The sequence below is a fragment of the Lipotes vexillifer genome, unplaced genomic scaffold (genome assembly GCF_000442215.2).
Source record: "Lipotes vexillifer unplaced genomic scaffold, Lipotes_vexillifer_v1.1 scaffold670, whole genome shotgun sequence".
In the NCBI taxonomy this organism is placed as follows: Eukaryota; Metazoa; Chordata; class Mammalia; order Artiodactyla; family Lipotidae; genus Lipotes; species Lipotes vexillifer.
Genome location: NW_006778108.1, coordinates 1,500,193 through 1,515,348, shown reverse-complemented (window position 1 = coordinate 1,515,348; position 15,156 = coordinate 1,500,193). Strand labels below are relative to the sequence as shown.

At 59.2% G+C, this 15,156-nt stretch overlaps 1 protein-coding gene across 1 annotated transcript; it reads left to right on the top strand.

The window, feature by feature from the left end:
• The first annotated feature begins 3,907 nt into the window (after positions 1-3,907).
• CST7 (cystatin F) lies at positions 3,908-13,286 on the top strand. Its single transcript, XM_007451447.1, has 4 exons — positions 3,908-3,977; positions 11,417-11,589; positions 12,442-12,558; positions 13,209-13,286. The coding sequence occupies exons 1-4, from the start codon at positions 3,908-3,910 to the stop codon at positions 13,284-13,286; spliced, it is 438 nt and encodes a 145-aa protein (XP_007451509.1).
• The last annotated feature ends 1,870 nt before the right edge of the window (positions 13,287-15,156 follow it).

Genomic DNA, 15,156 nt, shown 5'->3' with positions numbered 1-15,156 from the left:
GGTCACCAGACCAAGCAAGGGTTGGGCTGCCAGGTTTAGCACATAAAAATACAGAAAACTTGGACTTCACAGAATGAATGATTTCAGTATAAGTACATGCCGTGCGATATTTAGGATATACTTATACTAAAAATTTATTTGTTGTTTCTCTGAAATTCAAGTTTACAGGGTGCCTTGTATTTTAACTGGCAACCTTAGGTAACGGGTGTCAGAAGCCAGGCCAGGCCTTTACGTGACCTCTGGGCAGAAGCCACAGCACTGAGACAGGTAAGGCAGGTTGTGTGCAGTATCTAGGAACCAAGCCCCACTGGATCCAGGCTCCCGTCACCACTGGAAAGGTTCTCAGTTCTCCTGGGCAACAGCATTACCAACTTCTCCAGCCTCCCAACTAGCAAGCACATACCCCTGATACCGACCCAGCCACAAAATTGTTTCCCATCTGTCAGTTGGGGCCTTTTATGCTGAGGGAAAGGAAAACAAACCTAGAAAATCCAACTAGAACGGTCTTAAGCAGCAAGAGACTGGATGGGAACTCATAACTGGAAAATCTAGCAGCACATGAGCTTCAGGGAAGGTTTGATCCAGAGGTTTGTCACCTGCCACTCCAGGGGCCACTACACCGACAGCCCTGCTGAAATCAAGTCCAGACGCGGCACCAGCATCTTAGGGTGATTCCAGGCCCAGCCTGTGGCTCTTCCCAGGGACACCCCAGACCCCATGGAGACGGACATGCCGACGCATGCAGCCCCCCACGTGCAGAATGTGTGATCATGACGGATGGTTGCGGGCGGCACTGGGTGCAGGACCCCCACCTGCACCAGCACCAAGATCCCCCAGGAGGAGGCCCAGCCTGGGGAGAGTGAAGAGCCCCCAGGCCGAAGATTTGCAGGATCCCTCCCACCCCCACCGAGAACTGCATTTCCCCAGAGAGGGCCCAGGACTGCTGAAATCCATCACCAGTACAGCAGATGTAGGGACAGAAGAAGTGGGGTTCGCGAGACCTGCTCGTTTCTTGGATCACGGCGCCACCGTGTGGACAAAGTCTGCTCGCCACCCAGCAGCTCTTCGCAGACCAAAAAAGCACACTCCCGCCCCTCCACTCAGACAACCACCATGGACTTTAGAAAATAAAGTACACGCAGGGCGTAAGGTCTCAGAAGCCCATCGGGCAACCCTCTCCTGGGACAACCAGTTTTTGTGCTCCTTCTGTACATTGTTTGGGTGCACAAAAGTCACACACACACACAACCCTAGACTCCTTCCAAGGTGCCCCACACTCCTGCTCTGCAGGGCTCGGTGATGCTTTTGCCAACAGTCGTGCTGGACAGGATGTCGGCTCACTCGGGCCACCATCGGGGACCCCCATGGCCAAGCTGGCATCTGCAGGCTGGCCGGTGCCAGCGTGGCCGGCACGGACAGCCCCAGGCTTGGGGCCCCAGGCCGGGGGCAGGGGGGGCGGGGGGATTGGGGGACTGGGGACAGGGAGTGCAGGGCAGCGGCCGGGACCACAGCGCTGGTCCTGGGCCCCAACTCTGCAGAACTTCCCGCAACTTCTCACCCCCTTGTGCCTCCGTTTCCTCAACTGTCAAATGGTGTGGGGATTTGAGAAAAGTGCCCGGCACACAGCTAGTGCTGGAACATGCCCTCTCACCATCACCGCGACTGTCATCAGAACGATCTGGCGGAGCCCCAGGCTCCCTGGGCCCGGCTGTGGCCAAGACGGGCTGCACGAGGCAGGAAGCTCGGGACCTGGAAGCAGCAGGACGGCTCAGGTGTCCGGTTTGCTCCTCGGGGCAGGCGGGGCGGGGGGTGGGGGAGGGCTGGCTGGGGGGGGGGGGTGGGGGGGTGGGAGGACAGCCTGAGAACTGGACGGCTCCCGCCAACCAGCAGGGGGCACAGCGTGGAGGCCGAAAGAAAAAGTCTCCTGGGGGGTTTGTGAAAACAGATTCCTGGGCCCCACTCATAGAGCCTGATCACGGGCAGAGCCTGAGAAGCTGCATTTCCATCAAGGGCCCAGGGAGTGATGACTGGGCACTGGGCAGGGGACATTTCAAGCAGGAAGGGGTGGCAGGAAGGGTGAGTGATGAACAGACCCGCCAATGAATGAGTGGGGCTCAGTGCAGAGCCCACGACCCCAGCAGGCTGAGGACGGGGCAGAAATAGTGCACGTACACACCTACAGTCACACATGCACAGAGACACAGACACAAAGACACATATGAACACACAGACTCGAAAGCAATGTACACTCTCACACACAGATACATACAAGCACAGACACCTGCACAAATGTATGGGTCAGTGGTCTCCAGAAAAACAAAGGCAGTAGGGTGTGTGTATGTATGAAGAGACTTATCACAAGGAATTGGCTCATGGGATTAAGGAGGCTGAGAAGTCCAGACCTAGGACAATCTGAGTCTGAGTCCGAAGGCTGGAGAAGACTGATGTCCCAGCTGGAAGATAGGCAGGCAGAGGATTCTTAGTTCCTGGCCTTAGTTCTATTCAGGCCTTCGACTGAATGGACAAGGCCCGCCACGCAGGAGGGCCGGGTGCCTTAGTTTACTGGCTCCAGCACTGATCTCCAGAAACACTCCTCGTGGACACACATGGGATCATGTTTGACGAAATGTCTGGGCCCTCAGTGGCCCAGTGGACACATAAAATCAACATCACAACATACATACAAAACACACAGACTTATACACATCTGCGTGTAAGCACATACACACCTTTCATTCACACTCAGAAAAACACACTTCCATATGTTCACATTCAGACACATGTAAAGACTGGATGCACTCGCATACACATGACACATGTACACAGTGCACACATGCACACTTCCCCGGGGGCCCGTAACGCTGCTCTAACCCCAGTTCCTTCCTCCTCTCTGGGCCTCTGCTCGCCCCCAGGCCTGGGCGGCGAGGTGCACCATCACCCACATTCACAGACAACAGGGCCGAGGGCCGGAGACAGTGCAGTGACAGGCAGGTCCCATAACCGCTCTGAGCTCCCCAACCCCCAGAACTTCTGAAAGTGGGAATGAGCCACCGCACTGAGGACATGCAGGAGTGACCACCGGCTCCCGAGGTACTGCAGGGTCAAGGCCGTGAGCACAGGGGAAGCCCAACTCCTTGCCATGCCTGGTGGAGGGCACAGGCACAGTGGCCGTTTACATTCACGACATCCCCAAATCCTCAGCATAACCTGAGGAACTGAGGCTTGGAGACCCCCACCCAAGGTGAGCCAGGTGTTCAGAGGTAGAGCCTCAAGCCTTTTGGCTCCAAGGCTCCCAACTCCTAACCGTGGGCCTGGCCTAGAGGTTGGGCAGAGGGCCGGGACCTCTAGGCCAGACACTGTTCCTCTCCTTTGCCAGCTCTGAGCCAAAAAGGTTCAAGAATCCATCACTCATCAGCAAACGCTGTTCCTCACCCGGTTCCAGGCCTGGCGAAGTTCATCCTCTGAACTGCAGTCTGCACCCTGTTTTCCTGCTACTTGCCAGGGAAAGTCGCCTAATTCACGCCAGCAGGAGGGCAGTCTCCTGCAGGGGGCCACTCAGACCCCAGAATCTAGGCCTGAGGAGCGTACCCTTTGGAGAAGGAACCCCAAGTGTGTGTGCTTCTGAAAATCCCTGCTCATTTTTCTGCTGCAACGTCTCTTCCATGTGTTTCAAGGGTAGAAAATCGCAGAAGTTTTGTTCACAGCTCTCACCTCTTCCTCCCCTCCCCTGCAAATAATCGCTGTTTGGAAACTTTTACAAAGGAAGCGGTTGAGCGTGTAGCTGGCTAGATGTGGAGATGAAGAGCAATAAACCACCACCCACACCCCAGGCAGGCGGTTCGCGGGGCGGTGCTCCCCCAGCACCTCGCTGCCGGCGCCCCTGCTCAGCACAGCCCTGCGTGCAGCCATGTGTCCTGCCGGGGTACTGCTGGTCGTCTGTGGCCTCGTCCTGGGTGCCACGGGGGACCCTTCGCAAGGTAAGAGGGGGCCTCCCCACCGTCCAGGCGCCGTGAGCTTGACCCCCAACCCCGTTCCCAAGGCACGTTCCAGGGGACCTCACAGCAGCTGCCTTTGTGGGGAGTAAGCTTCGGCAGAGAGGGGGACTGGGGGGGTCTGGGGACCGGGGAAGTGCCTTCTGTCCCCCACCGCTCCAGGGGTCTGCAAGTACCCAAGGGAGGCCCGCCACAGCCCCTCCACCGAGACAGCGCACAGGGTAGCGGTCAGGCCGTTTCTATTTGATGGTGCACCCTTCCTGCCTCTGCTGCTTCCTGTAACTTGGCTCGGGGGAACCTAAGTCTTCGTCCTTCCAGCCAGTCCAGAGTTGGGGGGAGGGCGAGGGGAGCCGCCACCTGTAGGCCAGGAAATGAGGCACAGAGATGTTAGGCGACTTGCCCAGTAACATAGCCCATGAGCACCTGCCCCCTTGTGCACGAGGAAGCTGGTAGCCGGGGCTGAAGTGACCAGCGGGAGGTGGAGGGTGCACAGCCCCCAGGTAGCAACTGGTCTCTGCCCTCCTCCCTCTTTGAAGAGGTCTGGAGCCTGGCCACGGGTGACCAGGTCGGGGGTGCCCAGGCAGGTGCCCAAGGGACAGCCTGAGCCTCTCAGTCCCTGGAGGTCACAGCCTCGGAACTGGGTGACACCGCCTGGGGCTCTGGACCATCTCAGGCACCACGGGGACGGGACATCCTGCCTCTGCCCCCTCCCCCAGCCGCGGTCTTGGCTCACACCATTAAGCCTCACAGGCCCTCTCCTCCGGGAGCTGCCTGTCCTCCTGGGCCCCCTTAGTGCCCAACCGAGGAGGCCAGACCAGGGAAGTAAGTGACTCCCTCTGAAAGCCTGAGTGAGGGGCCCGCCATCTCCACTGCACTGGGATGTAACGTTCGTGCCCTCTGTCCCGCTTTCCTAAGCTGCTCCTGCCAGCCTTGTTTCCTCCCCTAACAAGCGGGGCAGAGCAGGATTGTGTGGGGAATCCTGGCCTAGGAGGTGCTGGACGTTGGCCTCCTTTCCTTGGCAGGACTGCCTCCCCTCTGCTGGGGTTTGGTGCTGGACCAAACCCTCTCCAACCCAGTCCCACACCTGCCCCCTCGGGAGGTGGAAGACGGCCTGCCCTTGACACAGCCCTCTGGCTGGCCTGGCCCTCCCCCATCAGGCCTGCTCTCAGCCCCACAGCCCAGATGGAGGAGGGTCCAGAGTCCAAGCCACATGCAGAGGCCTTGGGACCTGGAGCCTCTCTGAGCCTCAGTCTCACTGCCCATGAAATGGGTAAACCACTGCACCCCTCAGGCCCTGGAGGCTCCTGGCTGCGGTGGCCCACGGAAGGCAATGCCCCGGGCCTGGGGTGGGGGGCAGCCGCCCACCCGCACCCCTGCTCCTGAGCCTCTGCTGGCCGCAGCCCCTACGCCACACAGATCCCTTCTGCTGCCCCCTTCAGGTGACAGGTGACGGCCCCAGCGAGGGCCTCGGGCTCGAGTGAGTGGCTTGGAGGCCCCCGTCTGGGGGCCGAGAAGAGACAGCTCAGCCCTAGACCCGAGTCCGCCCCTCAGCCCCACGGCCTTCCTCTGAGAACAGATCCTAGAGCCTTCCGTGGTGGGAGGACAGGGGCCCCGAGTGTCGCCACCTGGGAACCTGGCTTCTCCCCACCCCTGGCGCTCAACTACACTGACCTAAGCCCGGCAGCCTCCCTCCCCAAGCCCTTGAGAACCTAGGAAATTGCTACATCGATTTCTTCAGCCACTCTTCCTTCGGTTGAAAATGGAAACCCTTTTTCAACCTGACTCTCATCTCTCCTGGGAAGCCCTCCCAGTCGGGCTCACAGGGGCCCATCTTCCCATCACAGGCCGCCTGGCAGGGTCTGGGGTCCAGCAGCCATCATCACCAGTGGCAGGACCCAGAGACCACCCACCACAAGGGAGGCCCAGGTCAGCCTGCATCCCAGGGTGGGGGGTGGGGGGGAACTGCTGCATCTCAGCGTGAGGGCCACTGGCCCACCCTCTGCATTTTGAGGTTTCTTTTTTCCAGTGGGGACACCCATCTGTCCTCAGAGCGCCACTGCAGCCATTTCACATATTTGATAATCATGACACTATGGCATGTCCTTTATCGACAAGATCTTCCTATGGATGGTCTCCTGTATTTCCACCACAACCCTGTGGGGTTGGTGCCATCATCACCCCATTATACAGATGGGGACACGGAGGCTCAGAAAGGTCAAGCAGTTTCCCCAAAGCTGTACAGCCTTTGAGAGGCAGACTTGGGACTCACTCTGGGCATGTCCCAGTGGATTAAGGCGGGGACTAACCAGCATCTTGTTTGTGCCAGGGGACACCTATGCTCTCAAAACAACGGGGCTACTCATTAGTCAGGGCCCCCAGAGCACAGCAGGGTGGGTGTGGCCGCACGGAATTAAGGGCAACCACCAGCACACTGAGTTCTGGTGTCACGTGAGGGGGCGAGGCTCGGAGTGAACCTCCAGGTGGGCAGTGGACACCAGCACCCCGCTCTCTGCGCACAGCCCTCCTAGTGTGCGCTCCAGGACCCCGCCCATGACATGACAAGGGCCCCATGATGCTGGCAGGGAAGCGGCCACCACGAGGAGACCACCGGGGACACGGTGGGGCGGCCTCCAGTGGGGGCCTCAGTGTTTGGCTCCTGGGCACCCTGGTTCCCTTCTCGGGTCCCCCCACCTCCCAGCCACACACAGGACACTCCTGAAACAGGAAGGGGTGGGGAGCCCCAGCTGCCTGAGCAGCCCCCTCTCCCTTCCACACCAGGGAGGGAGGGGCTGCGTGGCCGGAGGCACTGGACTCTCCAAAGGGCCCAGCACCCCTGGACGCACAGCCAGCGTCCCAGGCTCCAGCGCCTCCTACGGGACATCATCCCATGTCTTCATTTCTCAGAAAAGCAAGCTGAGGGATGCTTACCAAAAACATCTGCTGCTGTGGCTCATTTTACCAGCTGTTCTTTGTCAGGAAGTTGCTGTCCTCTCCTGGGACATGTGCTGCATGTTTGGTGGTAACTGGAGGGCAGACTCCATCCTCTTTAACCCGCATAGCAACAGTTAACTGTTGCCGCAACCCAAAGGGCTGCTGACCATCTCCCCCAGGCTCCGGCCCCACCTGCTCAACTGTGGATCTGCCTGAACCCCTCGATGTTTGTGAAGTGCCCACACACTGGTGGAGGGAATTGAGTGCTCCAACTGGTGAGGGCAAGCGCAGAGCCTGGCCACCAAAATCAGTGGGGCCGGTGTTAGTTCTGAAGAAGGGGGTGTAGGGACAGGACAGGACAGGAGCTGGAGTAGGAATCACTTGTGACTTAGATGGAAAGTTACACTTTTCAGCAAGAAACATCAGAATGTTTCCTTGACGTTTTGCTTCCCATTCTGATCACAGGACAGGAGAGACTCCTTGACTCCCTTGAATTAGGTTGAATCAGGGGGTGTCGAAGGGGCCTGGGGTGAGTTCACAGAAGGGGGTGGCCGGGAGTCCACTGGTGCAGTCTGCGCAGCCCAGGGGCCTGCAGGATCCCCAGCCGTGCTGGCTCCTGGAGCAGGTCCCAGCTGTGCCAGGGCAGGTGGGAAGGATCTGCCAGAGGCAGGTCCCGCACTGCTTCCTGCCCACGCTCTCAGTCCCAGGGCCAGCTCCACCGCCCAGGTCTGAGAGGACAGGCTGGGCCTCTGCCGTCCTCCCTCCAAGCCTGGTGCCCTGCACACTGCGCTCGCCCGGTGCTCTTACAACTGTGCATCCGGGGGCGGCTGGAGCCCCCGCTCAGTACCCAGCACAGCGCTACTGTCACCCTAATCTTCCCAAGTCTCCGGCCCCCCATCTCTTGCCCAATCTCCTGCCGTCTTGAGTCACTGTTTTCAAGACCAGCTGAAAAGCTGCTTCTCTCCCAAGAGCAGTAAGGGGCCCTCTTCTCTCCTTCCTGACTCAGCCCTCACCAAGGGCTCTGCCCGCCTCCCCCTCCCAGTGCCTTTCTGGGCCAAAGCCTCCATGCCCCGCCCGGCAGGGGAGGGGGGAGGGAGTCCGGATCATTTGGAAACCTCACTTCTCTGCGCCACCCAGCCCTCCCCCACCCCAGCGTGTGTGATGAAGAGTGTTTGTTCCTCCTCACAACCTCTCCTTCTGGTTGTCCTTTCAGTCCACGTCACCAGGCCACCACCTGCCACCGGTGTGACTCACGATCCCCCCGTGGCCCCCGCACCCAGCCTGCAGCTAAGGGCGGTCAGGTCTGCCTCGTGCTCTGCTCTCTGCTCCCCTGGCCCATCTCCGTGCCTTCTAACTGGCCCCCACCCCCAGCTCCCTCTTTGAGCCCCTTCTGCCGGATCACTGTCCCGCCCCCAACCTGGAGTTGCCCACAGCAACCAGCGAGAAATATTTCTTGAGAGAAAAAGAGCATGGCTTTCACACCTACGTTTAACCCACCCTGCACTCCTTCGAGGCCTGTTTCCTCCCTGTAGATGGGACCACGGCCAGCCCAGGGGGGACCCCTTGGCGGTGGTGGGAGGGGGCTAGCTGGCTGGGGCCCAGGGCCCCCGGCTGCCTGTCTTCTTCCAGAAGGAGAGCCCCTCTTTGGGCTTATTCTGCACCAACCTTGCCCTGTGGACATTCTGCAGAATTGCTCTGAAAATAGGTTTGACTTTTCAACTTTTTAAAATTAAAAATGGGGTTTTACTGTTTGTTTAGATAACTCTGCTGATGAAGCCTCACTTAACTGAAGCCCATATTTCAGGAAATGTAGTTAAAAATAAACCAACTTCATGTTTCCTACAACCTCTTCGTAACTTTACCAAAATCACTTAGGAACTGACATCACACGTTTGGCAGAGACATTCATCACCTAGTTTCACTTCATTATTATAAACATGTTAAGTTCAAGCGAAATTAAATGTAGTATACTTTATTTAAAAAACAGGTAGCAGTGGTTACCTTTGCAACACTGAGAGGGAGCTCTAATGTTTCTGTTGTACTTTTCTGTGTTTTTCAAGTTTCCTACCAAACAAGTAAGCTTATAATCAGAAAAAGCAATATATGTAATTTGTACAAAGAAAAAATAGCCGTGGATATAGACCCACAAACACATGGGCGACAGGACCGTCCACCAGGTGGTCCTTCCCGTCTGCTGTTCGGACTATGCTGACAAGCAGAAATCAAGCGGTTTTCAAAACAGAAAACCACACTGGACTTCCTGTCATCAACAGCAGGCCAGCAGCCCTCAAAGCACCAGAGTCAGAGCCATGGGCTCAGGGCCCAGCCAGCCGACCAACCCAGCTGCCACGTCCAGAGACCTCAGCCACGGCCCAGCCCAGAGTCTGTGGGGACGTCATGTGAGGGCCGGATTATGGCAAAGGAGACTCTCAGAGACGTTGGGGACAAAGCTTCGTGGGGGAGGAGCGACAACCTCACCTGCTGGGAAGCTCTCATGGGGGTGGAGCAGGCCTCCCAGCTGAGGGGGCCTCACAGAGCCATCCAGAGCTCCATCTCGACCCAGGGACCCAGCTGGGGCCCACCGGCCAGGAGGGGTCCCGCTTGGGCGGGCAGTGCCAGCCCCCCTTACAAAGAGGCTGTCGTGAGTGCCAGCGGCTCACCCCAAGGGCCATGGGCCCTCTGCAGATTCTACCCAGACTGGACCCACGCCTCCTTTGCCCACTGCCAGAGCCCCCTCCACCGCTCCACCCACCTGGAGAGGAGACCCCTCAGCAAGGCCGCATAGGGCCAGCTCTGGCCATCCTGATTCTCGCACCCAGTGGGGGTCTCGTGTGCCCACTGCCACAGCAGATGTCCAGTTCTAAGGAGGGCTCTGTGCAGACCTCAGGCGGCGGGCAGTGGAACCAGCCTCCTCCGAAAACCTCGCTCTAGGCTGAAGGGCTCACTGACACCCTGGCAAGACCTCCCCACTGAGGTGAGCTGAGCTGGCATCCGCCGTGTCTCGCCCTCTGCTGTGACCCGCGTACAGGCCGGCCCCCAGAAGAGGTCCCAGCGTACTGGACTGACCCCGGCCCAGGCTCCTGACATAGCTGCACACGGGCCGTCCTGCCAGGTGCCTGGGTCCCGGCCCAGCAAGGCCACTGACCCTGACCCCAACCCCCAGCTGAGGTGAAGGTCCTCAGCTGGGGGGCCCTGTCTCCAGTGGGACAGCCCCGTCCAGCCCCTGAGGAACAAAACCCCCAAGCACTGCCCACCTCACACCACTGCTTTCCTCCCACGAGTCGAGACTTCTTCACAACCAGGGAACCGTGGCCTCAGTACGGCGGGGCCCACACCCAGCACCCTGGGTCTGCAGTCCCAGTGAGTCCCCCGTGAGGATGGGACCCGGGCAGCACTGACCCCTCCTTTCCGCATGCAACGCCCGGAAGCTCGTCCACGAGTCTCTACTTCCTGTGGCTCCAGCGGGTCCACGACGTGCTGACCCCACCCCCACTGAATGCACCACAGGTGCTCCCCAAGGTCACGAGCAAGGGAGGCAGAGTGACCCTCCAGGGCAGCGCAGGGCAGTGGACCCTCCACACCGGCCAGGACACAGCTGATCCCCGATGCAGGCCGTGCACGAGGCGCGGACCCCACTCTCCACGCGACTCAGTGAAAGAAAACAGCTGAGCTGGCACCAGGGAGTGGGTCAGCTCCAAGTCACTTCTGGCACAAGATGATTTCAGGAAAATCTGGGGAATTCTTAGAAAAGAGAAGTAATCTACAACCCTAAACCCTCTTCCCATTCTCCCTCCCCCTCAACTTAGATTTATATAAAAGTAGTCCGTGGCCACTGCAGCAAAACTGAGAAACACAAATTCGAAATCAAGTCACCCCTAAGCCACCAACTAGAAAAGCCACCACCCACCTGTTGCCCAAACACCCCAAAGAAGGCAGCACATGGGCGCCACGGGGACCTGGCAGCTGGACGGATTCGGTCGAGAGTCCTGGGGGCGGAGGACGGCCTTCAAGCACTTCCCCTCGGCCACTTGCTGGGGACAAGCTGAGGGGTCAAAGCCGGAGGGCGGCCTCAAAGGCCAGGGCCGACTTCTCGGAACACCAGGGCTCATCCTGACAGAGGCTCCAGGCCTGAGGGCGGGCAGGGTGTCCAGGCTCCTGTAACTGTTGGAAACAACCTGGGTTCTGAAAGGACAGAACCCAGGGACACATGCAGGCAAGGACAGGACGGGACCGCATCTTATCCACCTCTGCGCCGCCCACCACACTGGCCCTCAGCTGAGGACGGGGCAACCACAGGGACGGAGGGCAGACGCACTGGGGAGCGAGAGATGGAAGGGCCGGCAGGGTACACGGCCATGGGACGGGAGAACAGGCCGGGTGGGCGGGTGGGGCGGACACCACACTGGGAGCAGAGGCGGGAGGCATGATCCCTGGACCAAGGACGCCCCCCCCCCCCACAGTAACGTTCTTGTCTGGTTCTGTTTCTCGTCCAGATTTTTGTTCCCAGATCCTTAACTCGGGTGTGAAGCCAGGATTTCCCAAGACTATCAAGACCAACGACCCGGACGTCCTCAGGGCAGCCAGACACAGCGCCGAGAGCTTCAACAACTGCAGCAACGACGCCTTCCTGTTCCGGGAGTCACACATCAGCAGAGCCCTCGTCCAGGTGGGTTCAGGGCTCAGGACTGCCCAAGGCGGCCAGAACCGGACCGGGGCCACCAGAGTCGGGCACCAAGGCCGGCGCCATCTCTCACTGCACCAGGCTCCTCCCGGGAAGCACACAGGGAGGAGGGCGGGCGAGGGCAGCCCCGCTGCCCACCTTCAGGGCTGCCTGCCTGCCAGGCTGCCCGCAGGCCACTGCTCCACGGCCCCAAAGCACTTGCGGCCACGTCCCCCAACCACTGCCCCGTCCCTGAAGGAGTGTAACACCCTGTGAGGTCCCCATGCTTCTCAGCGGCCCCATATGAGCAGCTCAGTGTTCCCCCTCCCACGGGGACACCACGAGGCAGCCAGGCGTGGCTCGTCCTGGGTCCCAAGAACACAGGTCAATGAGTGTACAGGACACAGTCAGTGACAGGACGCAGCCACTCTCGAAAAGCAGGGGCCTGGTGCAGCCAGTCAGCAAGCTTCACAGTCACTGACCAGGGAGCTGGCCTTGGGGAGAGAGACCCACAGCCCCGAGGATGTGTGCTGCCCGACACCACCCCACATGCTGACTCACGATAACGGTCACCCCCGGGTACAGGATTGGGGGGCTGACTTTATTATCTCTCTTCTCTTTGGTAACCGCAAACTCTAAGAGCGGGATGCTGTCCCTATCGTGGAGGGTGGTCTGCACGGGTGTAAGAAGCCAGTGTCAGGACTCCAGGGGCCCAGACCCGGGGACTGGGGTCTTTAGCCTCCACTGCCTGCAGGAGCGCATGCCCAAGCCTGGGGGGAGGGAGGTGGGCCCCCAGCTCACCCTATCTCTCACCATGTCCTAGACCCAGTGACCCAGGCCCGCCCTCTATCCCCTCAGATAGTGAAGGGCCTGAAGTTCATGCTGGACCTGGACATCAGCAGAACCAGCTGCAAGAAGACCAGGCACTCGAGCCTGGACGACTGCAGCTTCCAGACCAACCGCACCCTGAAGCAGGTAAGAGGGCTCTGGCCTCCCCACGGCTCACCACCCCCCAGCCACCTCCACAGCCTCGGAAATCACCCTCGGCACTGGTCAACCGGCGAGGTTCCCGATCCCACCCCTGAGCAGCGCCCACGTCCACCCCCGACACGGGAGAGCGAGAGGCAGCCTCCCAGGACTTCCCACACGACACCCCTCCTCGCTCCCACAGGCACACCTCCAGGGAGTAAACACTGCAGGTTTGGGGGTGGGGGGAGAGCAAAAGAAAACTTGTACATAATTGAGAAATTTTATATACACACACGGGGAGAGCATATGTGGCAAAATTTGGTAATATGTAAATACATGTGTTGAGTACATATTTTTTAATTATTTTCAACTTTTCTGTAAGTTTGAAATTTTTCAAAATGAAGTCAGGGCAGGGAGCGAATTCTTCCGTAAAGAAAACACACATGCACATGCGTGGGCGCACACACAGACAGGCACACACGTGAGCACACAAGCACAAGCACACACGTGTACACACACACACACACACACACACACACACACACACACACGCCCGAGGCAGTGGCACTGGGTACCCACCTCTGCGGCAGGTGAGGTCACCCTGGCGGGGTGGGAAGCCCCCGTGAAGGGGGACTCTCAGGCCACCCTCGTTTCAGACTCTCAGCTGCTACTCTGAAGTCTGGGTCATCCCCTGGCTCCAGAGCTTCAAGGTGCCTGTCCTCCGCTGTCACTGACTCCCGCCTCCCAGCTCCATCCCTGCTGTCGTGGGCCCTGGGAAACAGCATCTCCTGAGAGCAGATTGGCAGACGGCTGGATTGAACACATCAAGTCTCCTTCCAAACTTAACTAGTCTCCCCGACGCTGTGCAACCAGATTCAGGGTCTGCACAGACAGGGCAAGTCCTCCAATGGGGATTACACGGGTTCTCGACCCCGAGGGGACCTCCCACCTCACTGCCCTGAGGTCCCAGGCACTCGAGGACCTTTCCATCTGAATAACCGTCCCTGCACTGGGCAGCGACCAGGCATCAGTGAGTCTTGGGTGAATAGTTAGGAATAAACCTGAATAAAGAACTGATCATCTCGAAGCAATGCCTGCTGCTTGACCTGCTAAGGGGAGAATGGGGAAGTCAGGAGGCCCCCTTCCCTCCACAAAGCCCTGGGGGGCCTCGCCACTGAACTGTACTGAAGACCAAAGCCCCAAGGCCCCCCACCTCCAGCTGCGCTGTCCTCTGCGCATCCCACCCCCACGTTCTCTGCTGCCTGAGGCTCATTCTCTGCTGCCTGAGGCTCATTCTCTGCTGCCTGAGGCTCAGCAGCTGCGCCTGGGCAGGTAGGTGGGCAGGGACGGAGCAGATCCCACGGCTCGGCCCGGAGAGGGAGGCAGGGTGGGGGACCTGCTGGGCGGGGGCACCGCCATGGGTGGGAAGGCAGGAAGGCCTTCGCAGTGGAGGCGGCACAAGGCTGGGCCAAGCGGGAGCAGGGGACCCAGACGCCTGCACTGTGAGCCCGGGCGTCCTCATCCAACTACGGATTAGCGCAAAACGTGCTGTCACCTTTAAAAGAACGACTCGATAATTCACAGGAAACAAAAAACGTGCATTAAATTTGGCGACTTGGCTCGCTGTCATAAACGTGACAAACACGAACCCCCAAGTGAAGTTCCTCTGGCTCCTGCGGCGATGGGCGATGAGAGTCACGATAATTCCACAGCCGCCTCCATTTCTGCGGCCCTGACTCACCTCCTGGTCACTAATTCAGGGGCAGTGGCGGCCACTATGCCATGCGATGCTGGACTCATTCGAGACTCTGAAGGCCCCTGAAGGCAGCCCTCTCATGAACACAAGCAAGTTCAGCCCCTGCTTGACCCCATCCGTCAGCAGGATGGCAGGCACACCGGGGTCCAGCACCAGGGCCAGACGCTTCAGGACACAGCTGTGGGGCCCCCGTGACTGATGCAGGGGACACAAGCTCTAAGGTCCCCTCCGTCCTCACTTTCAAACACGCACCAGAGCACAAGGCGAAGTGTCTCCTGACAACTGTGAGACCCACCGGACGCTGCCCCACAGGCCTCACATAGTGTGAGAAAGAGGTGTGAGGGGGAGCAACCTCATGGCACCCCTGCCCCCAACTCCCCCTGTGCCCGTGACAGCGTCACTTACCACAGGGAGTGGATGTCAACCAGTGGTGGCCTGAAGTCCCATGCTGCCACCCAATTCTACCTGTTTTTTAAAACTTAGCAGCTTTGCTCTAAGAGGGAATGACTCTGACAGCGGGAAGCTGCACCTTCATCTCATTCACTGTCACTGGGAAAATGTAAAGTTAAGGACACAGGATTCTAAGACATACAGTACCAGAATCATGACCAAGAAGAAGAAACACCTGAGGTCTCAAACTGACCACAACCAGTCAAACTCCCGACAGACAGGCCTACCCTGCTCTGTGTTCCACAGCCTCCCCGCCAGGCCCTCCGCCCCTGCTCACCAGCCGTGCAGACTCTGGGATTCAGCTTCAGGGCCTCCACTCCATATGCAGCCCAGCCCTCCCCGGGATGCAGACAGGCCAGGCCCTGAGGAACGCAGCCACCCAGAGGACCACCTGCAAG

Excerpts from the sequence above, each read along its gene's own strand:
- CST7 (XM_007451447.1), top strand. The coding sequence starts at position 3,908 with ATGTGTCCTGCCGGGGTACTGCTGGTCGTCTGTGGCCTCGTCCTGGGT. Across the intron at positions 3,978-11,416 it reads CACGGGGGACCCTTCGCAAG|ATTTTTGTTCCCAGATCCTT; the intron begins GTAAGAGGGGGC and ends TTTCTCGTCCAG. Across the intron at positions 12,559-13,208 it reads CCAACCGCACCCTGAAGCAG|ACTCTCAGCTGCTACTCTGA; the intron begins GTAAGAGGGCTC and ends CCCTCGTTTCAG.